At 41.5% G+C, this 16,908-nt stretch overlaps 1 protein-coding gene across 1 annotated transcript; it reads left to right on the top strand.

Moving 5' to 3' along the window:
* The first annotated feature begins 270 nt into the window (after window positions 1–270).
* On the top strand, window positions 271–11,126 carry LOC106613673 (tumor necrosis factor alpha-induced protein 8-like protein 1). The gene is made up of 3 exons (XM_014216179.2): window positions 271–574; window positions 8,131–8,410; window positions 8,848–11,126. Exons 2-3 carry the CDS (start codon window positions 8,139–8,141, stop codon window positions 9,134–9,136), a joined length of 561 nt encoding a protein of 186 aa, XP_014071654.1. The 5' UTR covers window positions 271–574; window positions 8,131–8,138; the 3' UTR covers window positions 9,137–11,126.
* The last annotated feature ends 5,782 nt before the right edge of the window (window positions 11,127–16,908 follow it).

Consider the following 16,908-nt stretch of genomic DNA (forward strand, 5'->3'; position numbering starts at 1 on the left):
TCCACTGGACTTTTTGTTTATAACATTAACCAACTCCCCATAGTTCCTGCTCATTGTTCCCTTAATGTAAATTTATTTGGGAAATTCTCAACCTTGGATTTCGGAGATAGATGAGGATAATTACTGGAAACCGAATGGGGAGGGGAATGGGGGATGGGAGGGGGGCACGGAATGTTGACCCTATAAATGGCTTTTCCCACAGTATGATTGGTTTGGTCAATCTTACTAGGCTCTTCCATTGGTCCATAATACCATCAATCTTGAACTTTCGAAGTCCTTCATGTTTGAAACTTTTTGTGAGTAGGAGTCGGGTTACAACAGGGAGAGAAGAAAACACTCAATTATTTACACAATAGTACCTAATACAACGTACATTTACATTAAGTAGACTGAGAAGAGCCTTTTTCTCGAGGAAAGACGAAGGTCCGATTCATGGAGCTGTACATGGACTTGCTATGGATTGCCATGATGAAGACTCGAGATTTATCTTAGATTAAATTGTCTAATTGTAGCAGTGTAACTACTCCGCGGTGTCTTGACTCACGCCCCGCATCCGGTTTGATTTGAAGGAAAGGTAAATGAATGGTATTTTACTGAATGATAAAGATTTAAGTCTTTGAGAAACACATAGTATTGTTTGCTATCTAGTCCTTTGAAACTATATAATGGATCGGTGGGGGAGGTGGAAGAATTGGGTCAAGGAAGGGGTGCCCAGCTAGCCCACAACCTGAATAGGGGTGTAATATCATTAGATTTTCAATAATTAGTATACGATATTGTAGAATATATAGATTTAGAATTCGATTTTTATTTCCTTTATGTTTGATTAATATTAATATACAGTATGAGTTTTGAATGACAGCTTTACAATATGAAATTAACTTTTTTTTTTATCTATAAAACAAATCCCGATGAATGGTGTAACTAATTTAGTGTTTGTCATATTTCTTTCTTGAATTTTCAAACTCCCCTATCACATAGTAGGCCTATATAAACATAATTCAACTCCCATAGTTTTGAGGTAAACTATGCTGAATTGACATGCTCCAAATGTTCTTTCCTGCACAAGCCATTCATTCTCTTTGAAGTATGTGTATGAATACCCTCTCTGTGTATTTTCTGGCAGGTAGTACAATTTATCATACAGCACTAACTATGTTCATCTCACTAGTAAAAGGAGAATATGAACATTTGCATGAATTGCAGCCTTGAATGAGTTGCCTTTTGCAGCTTTATTCAGAAAAAAATTATTGTTGCTACCCCACTGTGTATGTACTGTATGTACGTTGCTACCCTTGCTGGCTATGGCTGACAACCAAGTAGGTCAGTTACTGCTACAGTTTGGTTGCTCAGCTAACTGACAACTGAGGTCTACTTTGGTCAGGAAGCCAGCTTAATTTCCTTAACATGAATTGATGTTGAACCTGTTTATCATGATTTCTGCCACTCAAGCGCTGCTGGAAATGTGTGATTATTCCTGTGGCGATAGAAGTTAACTCATTGACAAAAGCAGCACAGAGATGTTTCACCTGTTTACAAGCCTGCAAAGTTCAGTTGGCCAGGCAGCTTCAGCTGTTACATAGGAAACTTAAAACAGTCTGTCCACATCCCCTTGGAAGGGCAGTGAATCCTCCCTATCCTAACTAGAAAGTAGACCATATATGACAGACTAGAGACAAATTACATAGATTTTGGACATTGTTTCTCGTTATTTTTTATTTATCTTTATTTGTCAGGGTGCAAAGGGCTGCGCACAATTGGCCCAGCGTCGTCCGGGTTTGGCCGGGGTAGGCCGTCATTGTAAATGAGAATTTGTTCTTAACTGACTTGCCTGGTTATAAAAAATGTAATTAAAACATGCCATTGTACCAGATTTAGCTAGAGAGCTAATTTTCATCTGTAGTCCCTGGGCAAAAAACAATCAGCATCATTACAATGTTATAATAGAACACACTATTAAAATATCTATATGTAAAAAAATCAAAATATACAATAATGTCCCTTGGTCCTACAGATTCTAACATATTAAGTGTGTGTGTGTGTGTGTGTGTGTGTGTGTGTGTGTGTGTGTGTGTGTGTGTGTGTGTGTGTGTGTGTGTGTGTGTGTGTGTGTGTGTGTGTGTGTGTGTGCGACAGGCGAGTTGTTCATTTATAAGTTATCTAGTTCATTTATAAGTTATTGAGGCTATTGTCTTACCCAGGTTTTGGCTTGTATTTACTTTCAACCTTTACGGACTTATGACATGGATATCACTGCTGCATCACACCTGCACATTTCATTTCCTAGTTGCCCACCTTATTCATTCACATTCTTCATATATTATTGTCCACCATTTGTCCCTGATGTTGTTTGAGTTTGGCCCCTCAGCCCTGTTCCTGGTTCACCTGTGGCATCACGGCAAACTTCTTACCCTGGTCTATTTTTTAAATTGGTTGTATCAATTATTAATCTGTGATACATTTTATGAAGCCACGTTCATTATTAAACAGCAGCAGGCTCTTTTAGATCTGAGAAGACTGTAAAAAAGGTTGGTTTGTGAGTGAAGGCACTGTCTCCCTATTAGGCACTGTCTCCCTATTAGGCACTGTGCACAACCCTTGATACAGTGTGGGAGGATGAGAGAGCGATGGCACACGCGCACATTCGCAAAGCTATTTCACTGTACTTGTGCATGTGACATTAAAATTTGAAACACACCGTGGTACATACTGTGCTCGCTCACACACACACCAAATAGACCCACTCAAACACTACAGTGAGGGAAAAACATATTTGATCCCCTGCTGATTTTTTACGTTTGCCCACTGACAAAGAAATGATCAGTCTATAATTTTAATGGTAGGTTTATTTGAACAGTGAGAGACAGAATAACAACAAAAAAATCCTGAAAAACGCATGTCAAAAATGTTATAAATTGATTTGCATTTTAATGAGGGAAATAAGTATTTATAAGTACTCTCTGCTACTTTTACGATTTTTGATACATTTTATGAGCACCACCAACACAGTAAATGAGAAAATGGATTCAAAGGGAACTCCCTCTGCTGGTTATTTGGAGGGCTTTGATATGTGTAATCACCAATAATGTCAATTTGTATGTACAAAAATAGATAATTTCATCAAAAGTAGCAGAGAGCCTACCCTAGAAATTTGATGTGTTTGAAGAGTACATTGTTCCATAAAATGACCAAAAAAATGAGCCCAATCACAAAGGGTACTTTTGAAATATTTATAATATTTGTTGTATAAATTAATGCAAAAAAATTAATGTAGACTAAGCAGAGATGATGTTGAAATGGTGCTGGAATAGTGGAGGCAGGTCCTGTTTTCTTAGTGACTTGCGGTAACTCTGGTTCTAAATCAATAGTTGTTGAATTTTTTTTACATTTTTTTAATTTTTAATTTTTAAAATGTATTTATTATTTTACAAAATTTTTAATTTTACATTTTTGATTTTAATTTATTTTATATATATATATATTTTTTTTCCCCCACGCACCGCTACTTTAGACAGGTAGACCAGTAAGTAGCAAGACGTTCAGAGCTTGGGCCACATGCTTGGCCCTCCACAGACCCTCTCTGAGCCTCTCACCACACCCAGCATGGAGCCTGTGGAGAACATTTTTCACCTGCAGAAGGGTGAGTGTTTCTGGGCACACTGGCCTGGCCGGATCCCTGGCTGCCAAAGAGGCCCAGGGTAGTGTTTCATTTCTATGAGTCATGTGTGCCTTTTAGCCGTACATGTTGACATGTTTGCCTGCCTGTTCTGCTTTGACTAAGGTCTTGGTTGTTGTTTTTAACTGGTTTAAGTGCTCTCTGGATAAACTGTAAATCCAGTTGATAAGCAAGCATCATTTTGTCTCTCATTCCAGAGTGCCTGTCCAGCTCCCACAAAACCAGTATTAATTACGCTGTTGTTGGTGGTGGTGTATATTTTGCCTGAACACACAGTAATGTTGTCGCTGTCACGTCTTGTTCTGTTTTGAATCCATTAAAGCATTGCCTGTATAAATAGTGCTGAGATGGGAGTCAAGCTTGGCCAAGCTTTCTCTGTCTGGGCCCGGTTCACACAACAGCTTATATATGGCCATAACTCACACTGCACAGTTCCAAGGCAGGAATTCTTGATAGAAAATCGTTTCATCATTCTAAACACTTGTCCCAAGAGGATCCTTTCATGAAAAAGAGAGACATCGAGAGAGAGAGAGAGAGGATCTCCCTGCATTACTGATTGCCAGCTCCGGGAAGAATTTGTTGTGTCATTCTTTTGCTTTGAGTAAAACTTCAGATGCTCTTGAGTATCCATCACATCTGAAGTTAAGTGTTTGGAATGACCGCAGTGGAAGACAAATACAGGCTTTTTTTCTTTTTTTTTAACTTCTTCATTAAGGTATTAGTCATCAGCCACTGACTACATGACAGTTTTTCTCTCTCTGATGGGAGAGACATTTAATGAGCCCCCTGAAAATCACTCTCCAGGCTCTGAAAGGTGTATTTAAAAAAAATAATAAAACTGAATACGTTTTTTCATCATTCCAGCAGAGAGAGACGTGAACTTTAGCTTTTCTTTGTGTGTCGTGAGATGTACTGTCACTAACCTCAAAGCATCCGTGTTCAGATTCTCATTGACACATTGTGATTGAATGTGGCAGGAACTGATAGAGGGGCATAGTATCCCTCTCTCTGACAGTGTTGCAGGGAGAGCTTGTCGGGTTTGTAACATGGGTACTCCCTTGGAAGAAAAAGCCTCCCGCTGACACTCTCAAAGGACACCGAATGTTATTCTTGAAAAGAGTGGAAATCACACAAGTCACATAGCAGGCACATTTCATTCTGCAGTCGGTCAGCTGCTATACAGTATTATAAACTGGGTGGTTTGAGCCCTGAATGCTGATTGGCTGACAGCCGTGGTATATCAGACCGTATACCAGGGGTATGCCAAAACATTTATTTTTACTGCTCTAATTACGTTGGTAACCAGTTTATAGTAGCAATAAGGTACCTCGGGGGTTTGTGTTATATGGCCAATATACTACGGCTAAGGGTTGTGTCTAGGCACTCTGTGTTGTGTCGTGTGTAATAACAGCCCTTAGCCGTGGTATATTGGCCAAATACCACACCCCCTCAGGGGTGCTGCACATATTGACGTGTGGCATGCTAGAGATGGGTACAGATCTAGGCTCAGCTTACCTTCCATAACTTATAACCATAAAATGAGACCCTGACTTTAGAGCTGTATCTAGGTTTAACCTCATCCTACTTCATTAGGGGCTGAGGCAGGCTGAACCTGAACCTGTTGTTCCTGTTGTTGCGGCGCTGCTGATGTAATGTCTGGGGCCCGGGCTCATCTGGCCGGGGAAATGCACAAGATGTGAAAGCCTGTGGCCCCCTGACCCATTGTTTATGAGCTGCCACAGTGTGTTGAGGCTTCCTCTGAGTCATTGTCATTTGGTAGGTAACACAGACACAAACGCGCACACACACAGAGCTCGGAGCTAGTCTCTTCACAAATACGCATACGTTATAGCAGGTAGCCTAGCGGAGGCAGCAGGTAGCCTAGTGGTTAAGAGCGTTGGGCCAGTAACTGAAAGGTTGCCGGTTTGAATCCCCGAGCTGGCAAGGTAAAAAAAAAACATGCTGTCTGCCCACAACATCAACAACTGCTCCCCGGGCGCCGATGACGTTGATTCAGGCAGCCCCCTGCACCTCTCTGATTCAGAGGGGTTTGGTTAAATGCAGAAGATACATTTCGGTTGAATGCATTCAGTTGTTCCCTTTGCAATCCTCACACAAAAAACAATTTTGTGTTCTAAATGGGTATTCAGCCAGTAGTTAGAGATAGTCCTATCATTGGCTGCTTTGCAGAACTTCAAATCAAGCTGTATGTATATTGCACATTTCTGACATGGATACAATGCACTTCACAGAATATATATATATTTTTATAATAATTGTTTTACTACACAAGAAACATACAAGGATCAAAAACAAAAGAATAACAATAAAAACTGAGAATAAAAAAGCACCCTGAGGAAAAGCAAAGCTAAAAAGTTGTTATAGCATCTCTTTTAAATATGTCCAAAGTGTTGGTCCCCCTCAGATTCTCTGGCAGGCTATTCCAGAGGCCGAGGGCATAATAACTAAAGGCTGCCTCTCCATGCCTCTTGGTCCAAGGCTTTGGGATAGTTAAAAGGCCAATGCCAGAGGACCTGAGAGATCTACTGGGTACATAACTTAAAAGCATGTCTGACATGTATTGGGGTGCACAGTCGTGGATTGATTTTAAAACGAATCGAAGAATCTTAAAATTCAGCCAGTGCAGAGCTTTTAAAACCGGTGTAATGTTTGCTCTCCATCAGGTCTTGGTCAGTACCCGTGCTGCAGCATTCTGTATGTTTTTCAGTTGACCAATAGCTTTCTTGGGTAGACCAGACAGGAGAGCATTACAGTAGTCAAGCCTGCTTGTAATAAAAGCATGGATGAGTCTCTCTGTGTACCAGCCTGAGAGAGAAACGGCCACACCTTGGCAATGTTCCTCGTGGTAAAAAGCTATTTTGGTCACATTCCTAATGTGTGATTCGAAATTGAGTTCAGAATCTAAAATGACACCTAGGTTTTTTTACCTGTGTTTTATCTTTATTGCCCATGACCAATTTGTAAGTCGCTCTGGATAAGTAAGTCGCTCTGGATAAGAGCGTCTGCTAAATGGCTAAAATCTAAAATGTAAATGTAATTAAAATGTGCGGCCAGATTCTCTCTTTGTGCTTTGGCTCCAACCATAAGTACCACGGTCTTGTCTTGATTTAGCTGGAGGAAGTTGTGAGCCATCCAAGTATTTAAATCACTAATACGGTCAAATAATTTATCTGATTATGTCATTATTGTATCATGTCACTGGTATCTCTGTGATTAGCCTAGCTTTTGTAGGGACTGGTTTTTCATGTCCCATGACATCATAGTTATCGGAATGGATGCTAATAGTGCACACCCATAGCAAGACTCTTCAATACCTTCATCTAGATGAGAAAATGAAATAATCACATGGGATCATTTGCATAAAACATTTGTTCATTGTCTGTCTGCAGAATGTTTCCTCTTTTTTTATTATTATTTTGGATCATCTGCTGGCGGCAAAAATGCAAGAGGCAAAGATGTTTCCCATATCTTGTCATGAATGCATCCCAGATAAACATCTGTTATTTCCTCTAAGTATGTAATTCAAAATTAAGAAAATACACCTTCAGGTTTCAGTATGTTTCCATTAACTTGTCCAGTGATTTTTTTGTTGTTGTAGACATTTAAAAAGTTGGCATTGAAAATAGATGTGACAATTGCCTGCTACGGTACGTTTCCTTTGAACTTTCTTGTGTCGATTAAAAAAACAGCTGGGAATAATGACGTCATACCTAAAAAAAAACAACATACACCTTTTCTCTAAAAACCTACAGTGTAGAATAAAAATTAAGTGGTTGAAGTGTTTCCATTACCAATTTAGGCAAATTGCACAATAATAAATTGTCGACAGCGTGTATGCCATCCCACCTATCTGTTTCATGTCTCAGGTAGCCCGTGAAAGCCAGCATGGATAGAATGCAATAATTGACTAATATTTGCCATATTCTACTAATTATCATGTGCCAACGTATCGCCGCGGTCCGTGACATGGTCATACTTGCACTCCTGTAGATCTGAAATAATTGGATGGTGAAGCTTGCCAGCCAACCATAAAAGTAAGGCGAATCTATTCAGGCATTCTTGAAAGTCGGGACCATCCTTGTCCTGCAAAAAAGCATAATTGTTATAGTGGAAAAAACAGATTTAGGCATTTAGAATTAAATGTGGGAGTGGAGCTTTTCTAGTTATGTGATGACACCACGTGCCCCGCATACCTTCTTCAAAATGATTCGCCAATCATTATTTGACACAGTTTCCACCATTTGTCGCAATAAAGAATGTTTGACAAGACAAAACCACCACAGTCGAACAGATAAAAATGTTGTCGATCTTTGGAAAATTTCTCCATTACACGTCGCAAAGATTTTGTTTTTTGCGACATTGATTTTGCCGAATAAACCTGGGTCACCTAGTGAGTGTCCATCTGTATGACCTCTCTCTCGCTCTCTCTCCAGACGTCATCATGGACTCCTTCAGTACTAAGAGCCTGGCCCTTCAGGCCCAGAAGAAGCTGATGAGCAAGATGGCCACCAAGAGCGTGGCCAACCTGTTCATTGATGACACCAGCAGCGAGGTGCTGGACGAGCTCTACCGCGTCACCAAGGAGTACACACGCAACCGCAAGGAGGCCCAGAAGATCATCAAGAACCTCATCAAGATGGTGGTGAAGCTGGGCGTCCTCTACCGCAACAACCAGTTCAGTGGGGAGGAGCTGGTGCTGGTCGAGGGCTTCAGGTTGATTTATGATTGATGTATTTAATCATTATGGCTGTAGATAGCATTAAAGATGCACTCTCAAACTGTTGTATAATTTCAGCCAGTGATTTTGAAAGTGGTGCTCATGAGGCAAAAGGGGCCCTGTTTTTTTTTGTGTACTAAGTCATCCAATTGTGTACTACTTCATCCAATTTTTACTATGTTACAAATTTGTTATGCTTAAGATCCTGGAGTGCATCTTTAATAGGAGTATAATAGTCTTTGATTAGGGTTACCAACCCTGGTTGTTGAGGGCTGTAATTTGCACAGGGTTTTATTCCAGCCCTAATGAAAGCAATCATTGTGTTGGGCTGAGAAAAAAAAAAATGTGGACCTCTGAGAAATGGGATGTCCTTTGCCCTTTACTGTACCTAAGCCATCATGCATAACAACAATGGCCACCGTCTCCTTTCCAGGAAGAAGGTCCACACACTGGCCATGACAGCTGTCAGCTTCCACCAGATCGAGTTCACATTCGACCGGCGTGTGATGAGCGCCATCCTGAACGAGTGCCGTGAGCTGCTGCACCAGGCCATCAACCGCCACCTGACAGCCAAGAGCCACTCGCGGGTCAACCACGTGTTCAACCAATTCGCAGACTGTGACTTCCTGGCAGCTCTCTACGGCCCCTCTGAGGTGTACCGCAACCACCTGCAGAGGATTTGCGACGGTGTCAATAAGATGCTGGACGAGGGCAACCTTTAACCCCCCCCCACAGGACCTTTTGACCCCTTCCCTTTGACCTTTGAGGCCTTACCTGGTGGTGTGACATTCACCAAATGGTTGCCTTCTTGGCTATTTTATTTTATAGACAAACATTATGCATAGTGGACATTTGACATTTTGCCCCTCCGACATTACTGTACAACACTGAAGGATGTTCCAGGCTAGTTAGTCCAAAGTTTCTTCTACGCCTCTTTATTTAAAGGAACAACATGGACATATTCAGTGAATTTATAATACAAGCTTTTGTCAATCATTTCCGGACATAGGACTTCACCAATGCCTTGGAACTGTCTTTTCTTCAATGGCTGTCCGTCTCCTGGAAGGTCTCCCAACCACAGCCTGAAGATCATATGTACGAGTAGTCAATTGAATGGGCTGAAATGTTTTTAGAGCGAAGAGGACAATGGTAGATGTTAACCTACTTCAGGACAACCATAAGGAACTCTGTTGTTAGACAGGAGTGCCACTTGAGGTTAAAACAGCACTAATTGTTTTGCAATAACTCACGTAACAGACCAATAAGACAGTTTCAGCATCACATTTACACTCCATATCCTAAGTAAGTCTACACTTTGTTTGGATCAAAATACCTTTTTCCTGCTTTGGCCCTAATTACCTGTTTTTATTACAATCACACCAAAGAGCGTATAATTTGGGTCATGGGGGCTATAAACATGGAGGAAGTTGATTGTGCTGTGCAACCTAATTGTCACCGAGCTGCTGACTCATCAGCTCTTTAACTTCATCTGAGCTGTACCGAAACCCCTACCCAGCAAACACTTTGATTTCTGCGCAGCCGAGACCGACTCCATATACAGTCATGTTAATGACTGGAGGATATGGGAAAGGGAAGTAGGTTGCCTTTGTTGGTGAGGCCCAGGCTGTTTCGTCACGTAACATAGTATTATGGATTAGAGCAGAGACTAAAACAATACCGGATTGTTCCTTCCATTATTCTATTAATTATTCCCTCACTCCAGGCCAATAATAGCCTACCTACAGCTAATCCATTCCAACACCCCAGCTTCCATTTAATGGGATTGAGATCACATCTTTGCTTGGTGCACATCCTATTTGGGAGTGAAGTTGTTTTTTTAATGAACAATTTAGATTGTTGTTTAGTTTGTTATATAGTACTACCCTGCACATAATGGATGTTATTTTATTTTCTAGGCCTATCTGTGTATTTTTGTATGGCTGAGCCTGTCTAGGAGACTGTCTTGCGCTGTGGCCTCATTTAGTATTCTCAGTGACAGCGTATACCTGTGAGGAGCTGCAGCAGAGAGTTGTAATGAGTGCTGTGTTCTCCAGGATCTGCTGTCTCTCTCTCTCTCTTCAATGTCACAGAAACCTCCCTGGTCTGTACTGTAGCAATTCTGCCAAAGAAAGGAAAGGGAGAGATAAGCAATCTCGGCAGTCGCGAGAAGGACCTTTTCCAAAGGAACATTAGGGTAATCGGTATGCACTTGATTGTTTTCAAATTTAATTTAAAACATTTTTTTGTTATTCCCTCCGTTTTATTTCAAGACGTGGTCTCAATTTGACTTCATCCTCCTACATCTGGGGGATTTGTATTAACTGAACACTCACAGGACTAGAAAATTGAAGTCCCAGTATACTTGAGATGGCTTAGTTCTTAAATGTCAAAGATGCTGTTCTTTCCAATCACAACAGTTCTCAGGTTTAAGTCTCAGAGCTTGTGCTCATGACACACTTACTAGTGTTGGACCCAATGTTGGAGGATTAAATACGGACCAATTTATCTGCTTCATACATTTGACATTAGCTCACAAAAGATACATTCTTTTAAGTAATGTTGTATTTCTACCAATGGATAGTGAAATATTTTCTGTATTATTTGTTATACGCTGTTGTACATATGTTTGTTTTAGTGTGCCTTCTCGATACTAGACATGACGAATATACACGATTACTCCTATTTTTAAATAAATTGTTTGTCTTTTCTTGATAAAGCACCACTTATTTTCCATCGTAATGCTGTTTCAGAAGCTAGATCAGAACATAATCTGTGTGCGTCTGACCTGAATTGGGTCAGGCAAATCCCTTCCGCCCGGTCAGGACATTGTTAGCCATGTTCCCAAACTAAACACAAGCCTTCCTATCTGACAAACAATTTTGTTTTGGGTCCTTTTTTCCCTCTTAATTAATTTCCAAACGGACGTACCCAGGTCAAAGGTAAAGCTGGAGGCCAATGGAGCGGAAATGAAGCTTTCCCCTTAGCAGTGATATGGCTACAGTAATTCTACCTTGGTCAGGATTCAGGAAATATCTTTTCTATCAGCTTGTGAATGGGAAGAGCTTTTATCATCTAGCTCCAATGCCAGCTGTGTGAATTAATTCGTAGCTATTGGTTTTGATCATTTACAAAAGACCGTGTCAGGCTAGATTAGCCACTCAAGGCATTTTTTACATGTATTTAGTTCCTACTTGTAAAGGAATGATTGTATAGACTTGAAAGGGTACTGGTAATTGTCCAATCATTTATTCTGTTTTTCTCCCCAGTTTGACTTGCTTCAATAGTCAGGCTGAAAATTGAACTTTGGACCTGCCAGTCCTTGACTTGATTATCAAAGTGGATATTAATGTGAACTTTAATACATTTTGGTATGAAGCTTCCTTCCATTAAGGCATGATTATAATTTGTACATAATGAACCAACTACAAAGGAGAAGTTGTGCATCTTAAGAAGGGAGGCAGCTGAACCGTGCAGGCCTCATTAGTCAGTCCACTCACATTCACTTAGGTCATGTGTTTAACTATACTGTATGGAATGAGTATCCACCCCAACCCTGTACCAGACACATCACAGCTTGGCATCCTAATCAACTGCATCCATAGAGATTAGTTTTAAAGGGATAGATCACTCCAAAATAATTTTGGTGGATATTTTCAGACCTCTAAAATGGTTGAATGGCATGAGTCCCACGCCATCCACTGTGTAGCTCCAATCATTTTAATGTCCTGAAAGGGTAATGCACCTGCAGTATTGTCTTATATACAAGCAAATCTCAGAAATCCACAGAGCACTTTTACTTGATGTATGAAGTACACAGCACTATATTCCAGTTCATATGCTGAATTGTTATTGAGTTTCATACATGCTTGAGTTTCTTTTCTATGTACAGTTGAAGTTGGAAATTTACATACACCTTAGCTAAATACTTTTAAATTGAGCTTTTCACAATTCCTGACATTTAATCCTAGTAAAGATTCGTCAGTAAGGATCACCCCTTTATTTTAAGAATGTGAAATGTCAGAATAATAGTACAGAGAATTATTTATTTCAGCTTTTATTTCTTTCATCACATTCCCAGTGGGTCAGAAGTTTACATACACTCAATTTGTATTTGGTAGCATTGCCTTTAAATTGTTTAACTTGGGTCAAGTGTTTCGGGTAGCCTTCCACAAGCTTCCCACAATAAGTTGGGTGAATTTTGGCCCATTCCTCCTGACAGAGCTGGTGTAACTGTGTTAGGTTTGTAGGCCTCCTTGCTTGCACACGCTTTTTCAGTTCTGCCCACAAATTTTCTATAGGATTGAGGTCAAGGCTTTGTGATGGCCACTCCAATACCTTGACTTTGTTGTTTATAAGCCATTTTGCCACAACTTTGGAAGTATGCTTGGTGTCATTGTCCATTTGGAAGACTCATTTGCGACCAAGCTTTAACTTCCTGACTGATGTCTTGAGATGTTGCTTCAATATATCCACATCATTTTCCATCCTCATGATGCCATCTATTTTGTGAAGTGCACCTGTCCCTCCTGCAGCAAAGCACCCCCACAACATGATGCTGCCACCCCCGTGCTTCACGGTTGAGATGGTGTTCTTCGGCTTGCAAGCCTCCCCCTTTTTCCTCCAAACATAACAATGGTCATTATGGTCAAACAGTTCTATTTTTGTTTTATCAGAAGTACGATCTTTGTCCCCATGTGCAGTTGCAAACTGTAGTCTGGCTTTTTTATGGCGGTTTTGGAGCAGTGGCTTCTTCCTTGCTGAGCGGCATTTCAGGTTATGTCGATATAGGACTCGTTTTACTGTGGATATAGATACTTTTGTAGCTGTTTCCTCCAGCATCTTCACAAGGTCCTTTGCTGTTGATCTGGGATTGATTTGCACTTTTCGCACCAAAGTACGTTCATCTCTAGGAGACAGAATGCGTCTTCTTCCTGGGCATTATGACGGCTGCGTGGTCCCATGGTGTTTATACTTGCGTACTATTGTTTGTACAGATGAACGTAGTACCTTCATGCGTTTGGAAATTGTTCCCAAGGATGAACCAGACTTGTGGAGGTCTACAATTTTTTTCTAAGGTGTTGGCTAATTTCTTTTGATTTTCCCATGATGTCAAGCAAAGAGGCACTGAGTTTGAAGGTTGGCCTTGAAATACATCCACAGGTACACCTCCAATTGACTCAAATGATGTCAATTAGCCTATCAGAAGCTTCTAAAGCTATGATACTTTCTGGAATTTTCCAAGTTGTTTTAAAGGCGCCGTCAACTTAGTGTATATAAACTTCTGACCCACTGGAATTGTTATACAGTGATTATAAGTGAAATAATCTGTCTGTAAACAATTGTTGGAAAAATTACTTGTGTCATGCACAAAGTCCTAACCGACTTGCCAAAACAATAGTTTGTTAACAAGAAATTTGTGGAGTGGTTGAAAAACGAGTTTTAATGACGCCAACCTAAGTGTATGTAAACTTCCGACTTCAACTGTAGATCCAGGGTTAGAAAATGGCTATGTTTGCTTTTATTTTGTGAACTCTTTGCCTCATCCTTTATGCTTAAAGAGTCTCTCCCCTCTGACAAGTTGAGTTATGACAGTTACTTGGAAGTCAGTCTTTCAAACCCTCCGTCTTCTTTTTCTCCTGCTCTAGTGCATCCTCTCAGTGCACCTGACTGACGGATTGTTTCAAAGATGTAAGCCGGGAGATATCCAAAGAAAAACAATGTTAAAAATAAACAGGAACCGACAAACATGTTCTTTTACACAGCGGTAAGACCTCCTGCTGGACTCAGGAATGACAGTGCTTGTATAAGAACTGAGGGAATTCAGTCACTAAGGCATACTTAGAAAAATACAGCATTTTTTTCTAAATGTAATGAGTCATTTTCTGAGACAGCAACAACTAAAGTTGCTATACTGTGTTGCACTTGAATCATCTCTGCTGTCCAAGTGCCTATATAAAGTTACCAACATGCCCTTGGGGGCTTCAGACTGACTGAAACCCTTTTTTCACCACTTTGACGAAACATGTGGGGTCTGTCTAGAGGAATGTCTCAACCACACTCTTACATAACCCTGCTTCTCTCTGATTTCTCTGTGCCTTGTATACAGAGACAGAAGCTCCACCAGGATATAGTGCCTTCGGAAAAGTATTCAGACCTCTCCACATTTTGTTAAGTTACAGCCTTATTCTAAAATTGATTAAATTGTCAATCTACACCCAATACCCTATAATGACAAAGCAAAACTGGTCATTTTTTTTGCTCATTTATTAAAAATAAACTGAAATATCACATTTACAGTATTCAGACCCATTACTCTGTACTTTGTTGAAGCACCTTTGGCAGTGATTACAGCCTTGAGTCTTAGGTATGACACTACAAGCTTGGCACAACTGTATTTGGGGAGTTTCTCCCATTCCCTGCATATCCTCTCAAGCTCTGTCAGGTTGGATGGGGAGCATCGCTGCACAGAAATGTTCACGTCTCTCAAAAGATGTTCAATCGGGGTCAAGTCCAGGCTCTGGCTGGGCCTCTCAATGACATTCAGAGAGTTGTCCCGAAGCCACTCCTGCGTTGTCTTGGCTGTGTGTGCTTAGGGTCGTTGTCCTGTTGAAAGGTGAACCTTCACCCGTCTGATGTCCTGAGTGCTCTGGAGCAGGCTTTCATCAAGGATCTTTCTGTACTCTGCGCCGTTCATCTTTCCCTCGATCCGGACTAGTCTCCCAGTCCCCGCCGCTGAAAAACATCCCCACAGCATGGTGCTGCCACTGCCATGCTTCATGGTGCCAGGTTTCCTTCAGATGTGAGGCTTGGCATTCAGGCCAAAGAGTTCAATGTTGGTTTTATCAAACCAGATAATCTTGTTTCTCATGGTCTGAGAGTCCTTTAGGAGCCTTTTGGCAAACTCCAAGCAAGCTGGCATGTGCCTTTTACTGAGGAGTGGCTTCCGTCTGGCCACTACCATAAAGGCCCGATTTAGTGGATTGCTGCTGTGATGGGAGAACCTTCCAGAAGGACAACCATCTACACAGAGGAACTCTGGAGCTCTGTCAGAGTGATCACAAGGTTCTTGGTCACCTCCCTGACCTAGGCCCTTCCCTGATTGCTCATTTTGGCTGGGCGGCCAGCTCTAGGAAGAGTCTTGGTGGTTCCAAACGTCTTCCATTTAAGAATGATGGAGGCCTTTTGTGTTCTTGGGGAACTTCAATGAGGCAGAAATGTTTTGGTACTCTTCCCCAGATCTGTACCTCGACACAATCCTGTCTCACAGCTCTACGGACAATCCTTCCAAATCATGTCCAATAAATTGAATTTACCACAGGTGGACTCCAATCAAGTTGTAGAAACAAGGATGATCCATGGTAACAGGATGCACCTGAGCTCAATTGAGTCTCATAGCAAACGGTCTGAATAAGGTATCTGTTTTTTATTTTTAATACATTTGCAAAAATGTCTAAACCTGTTTTCGCGTTGTCATTAAGGGGTATTGTCAGACGATTGCTAGGAGTGGTGGTAGGAGTCAGGCGCAGAGAGCAGAGGTACGTAACTGTGTGTTTATTTTAATCCAAAACACAACACGAACAACGCCAACACAAACGGCGTGGAAAAAATGCCAAGTGCCCAAAACAGGTGCACAGCCAGCCTACAATCTCACAGTAGTAAATCGCCAGCACATCCAATGAAAAAACACAACCTGACGCTAAAATAATCCCGCACAACACTGGGCGGGCTAACCAGGCTTAAATAACCAAAATCAAAAGACAAATGAGGAACAGGTGCAAACAATAAGACAAACCAAACGAAAAGGAAAAAAGGATCAGCGGCGGCTAGTAGGTCGGTGACGACGAGCGCCGAGCGCCGCCCGAGCAGGCAGGGGAGCCACCTTCGGTGGGATCCGTGACAGGTATTGTGTGTAGATTAGGATTTTTATTTACATTTACATTACATTAAAGTCATTTAGCAGACGCTCTTATCCAGAACGACTTACAAATTGGTGCATTCACCTTATGATATCCAGTGGAACAACCACTTTACAATAGTGCATCTAAATCTTTTAAGGGAGGGGGGGGGGGTTAGAAAGATTACTTTGTCCTATCCTAGGTATTCCTTAAAGTGGTGGGGTTTCAGGTGTCTCCGGAAGGTGGTGATTGACTCCGCTGTCCTGGCGTCGTGAGGGAGCTTGTTCCACCATTGGGGTGCCAGAGCAGCGAACAGTTTTGACTGGGCTGAGCGGGAACTGTGCTTCCTCAGAGGTAGGGGGGCCAGCAGGCCAGAGGTGGATGAACGCAGTGCCCTTGTTTGGGTGTAGGGCCTGATCAGAGCCTGAAGGTATGGAGGTGCCGTTCCCTTCACAGCTCCGTAGGCAATCACCATGGTCTTGTAGCGGATGCGAGCTTCAACTGGAAGCCAGTGGAGAGAGCGGAGGAGCGGGGTGACGTGAGAGAACTTGGGAAGGTTGAACACCAGACGGGCTGCGGCGTTCTGGATGAGTTGTAGG

The sequence above is a fragment of the Salmo salar genome, chromosome ssa10, assembly GCF_905237065.1.
Source record: "Salmo salar chromosome ssa10, Ssal_v3.1, whole genome shotgun sequence".
Lineage (NCBI taxonomy): Eukaryota > Metazoa > Chordata > Actinopteri > Salmoniformes > Salmonidae > Salmo > Salmo salar.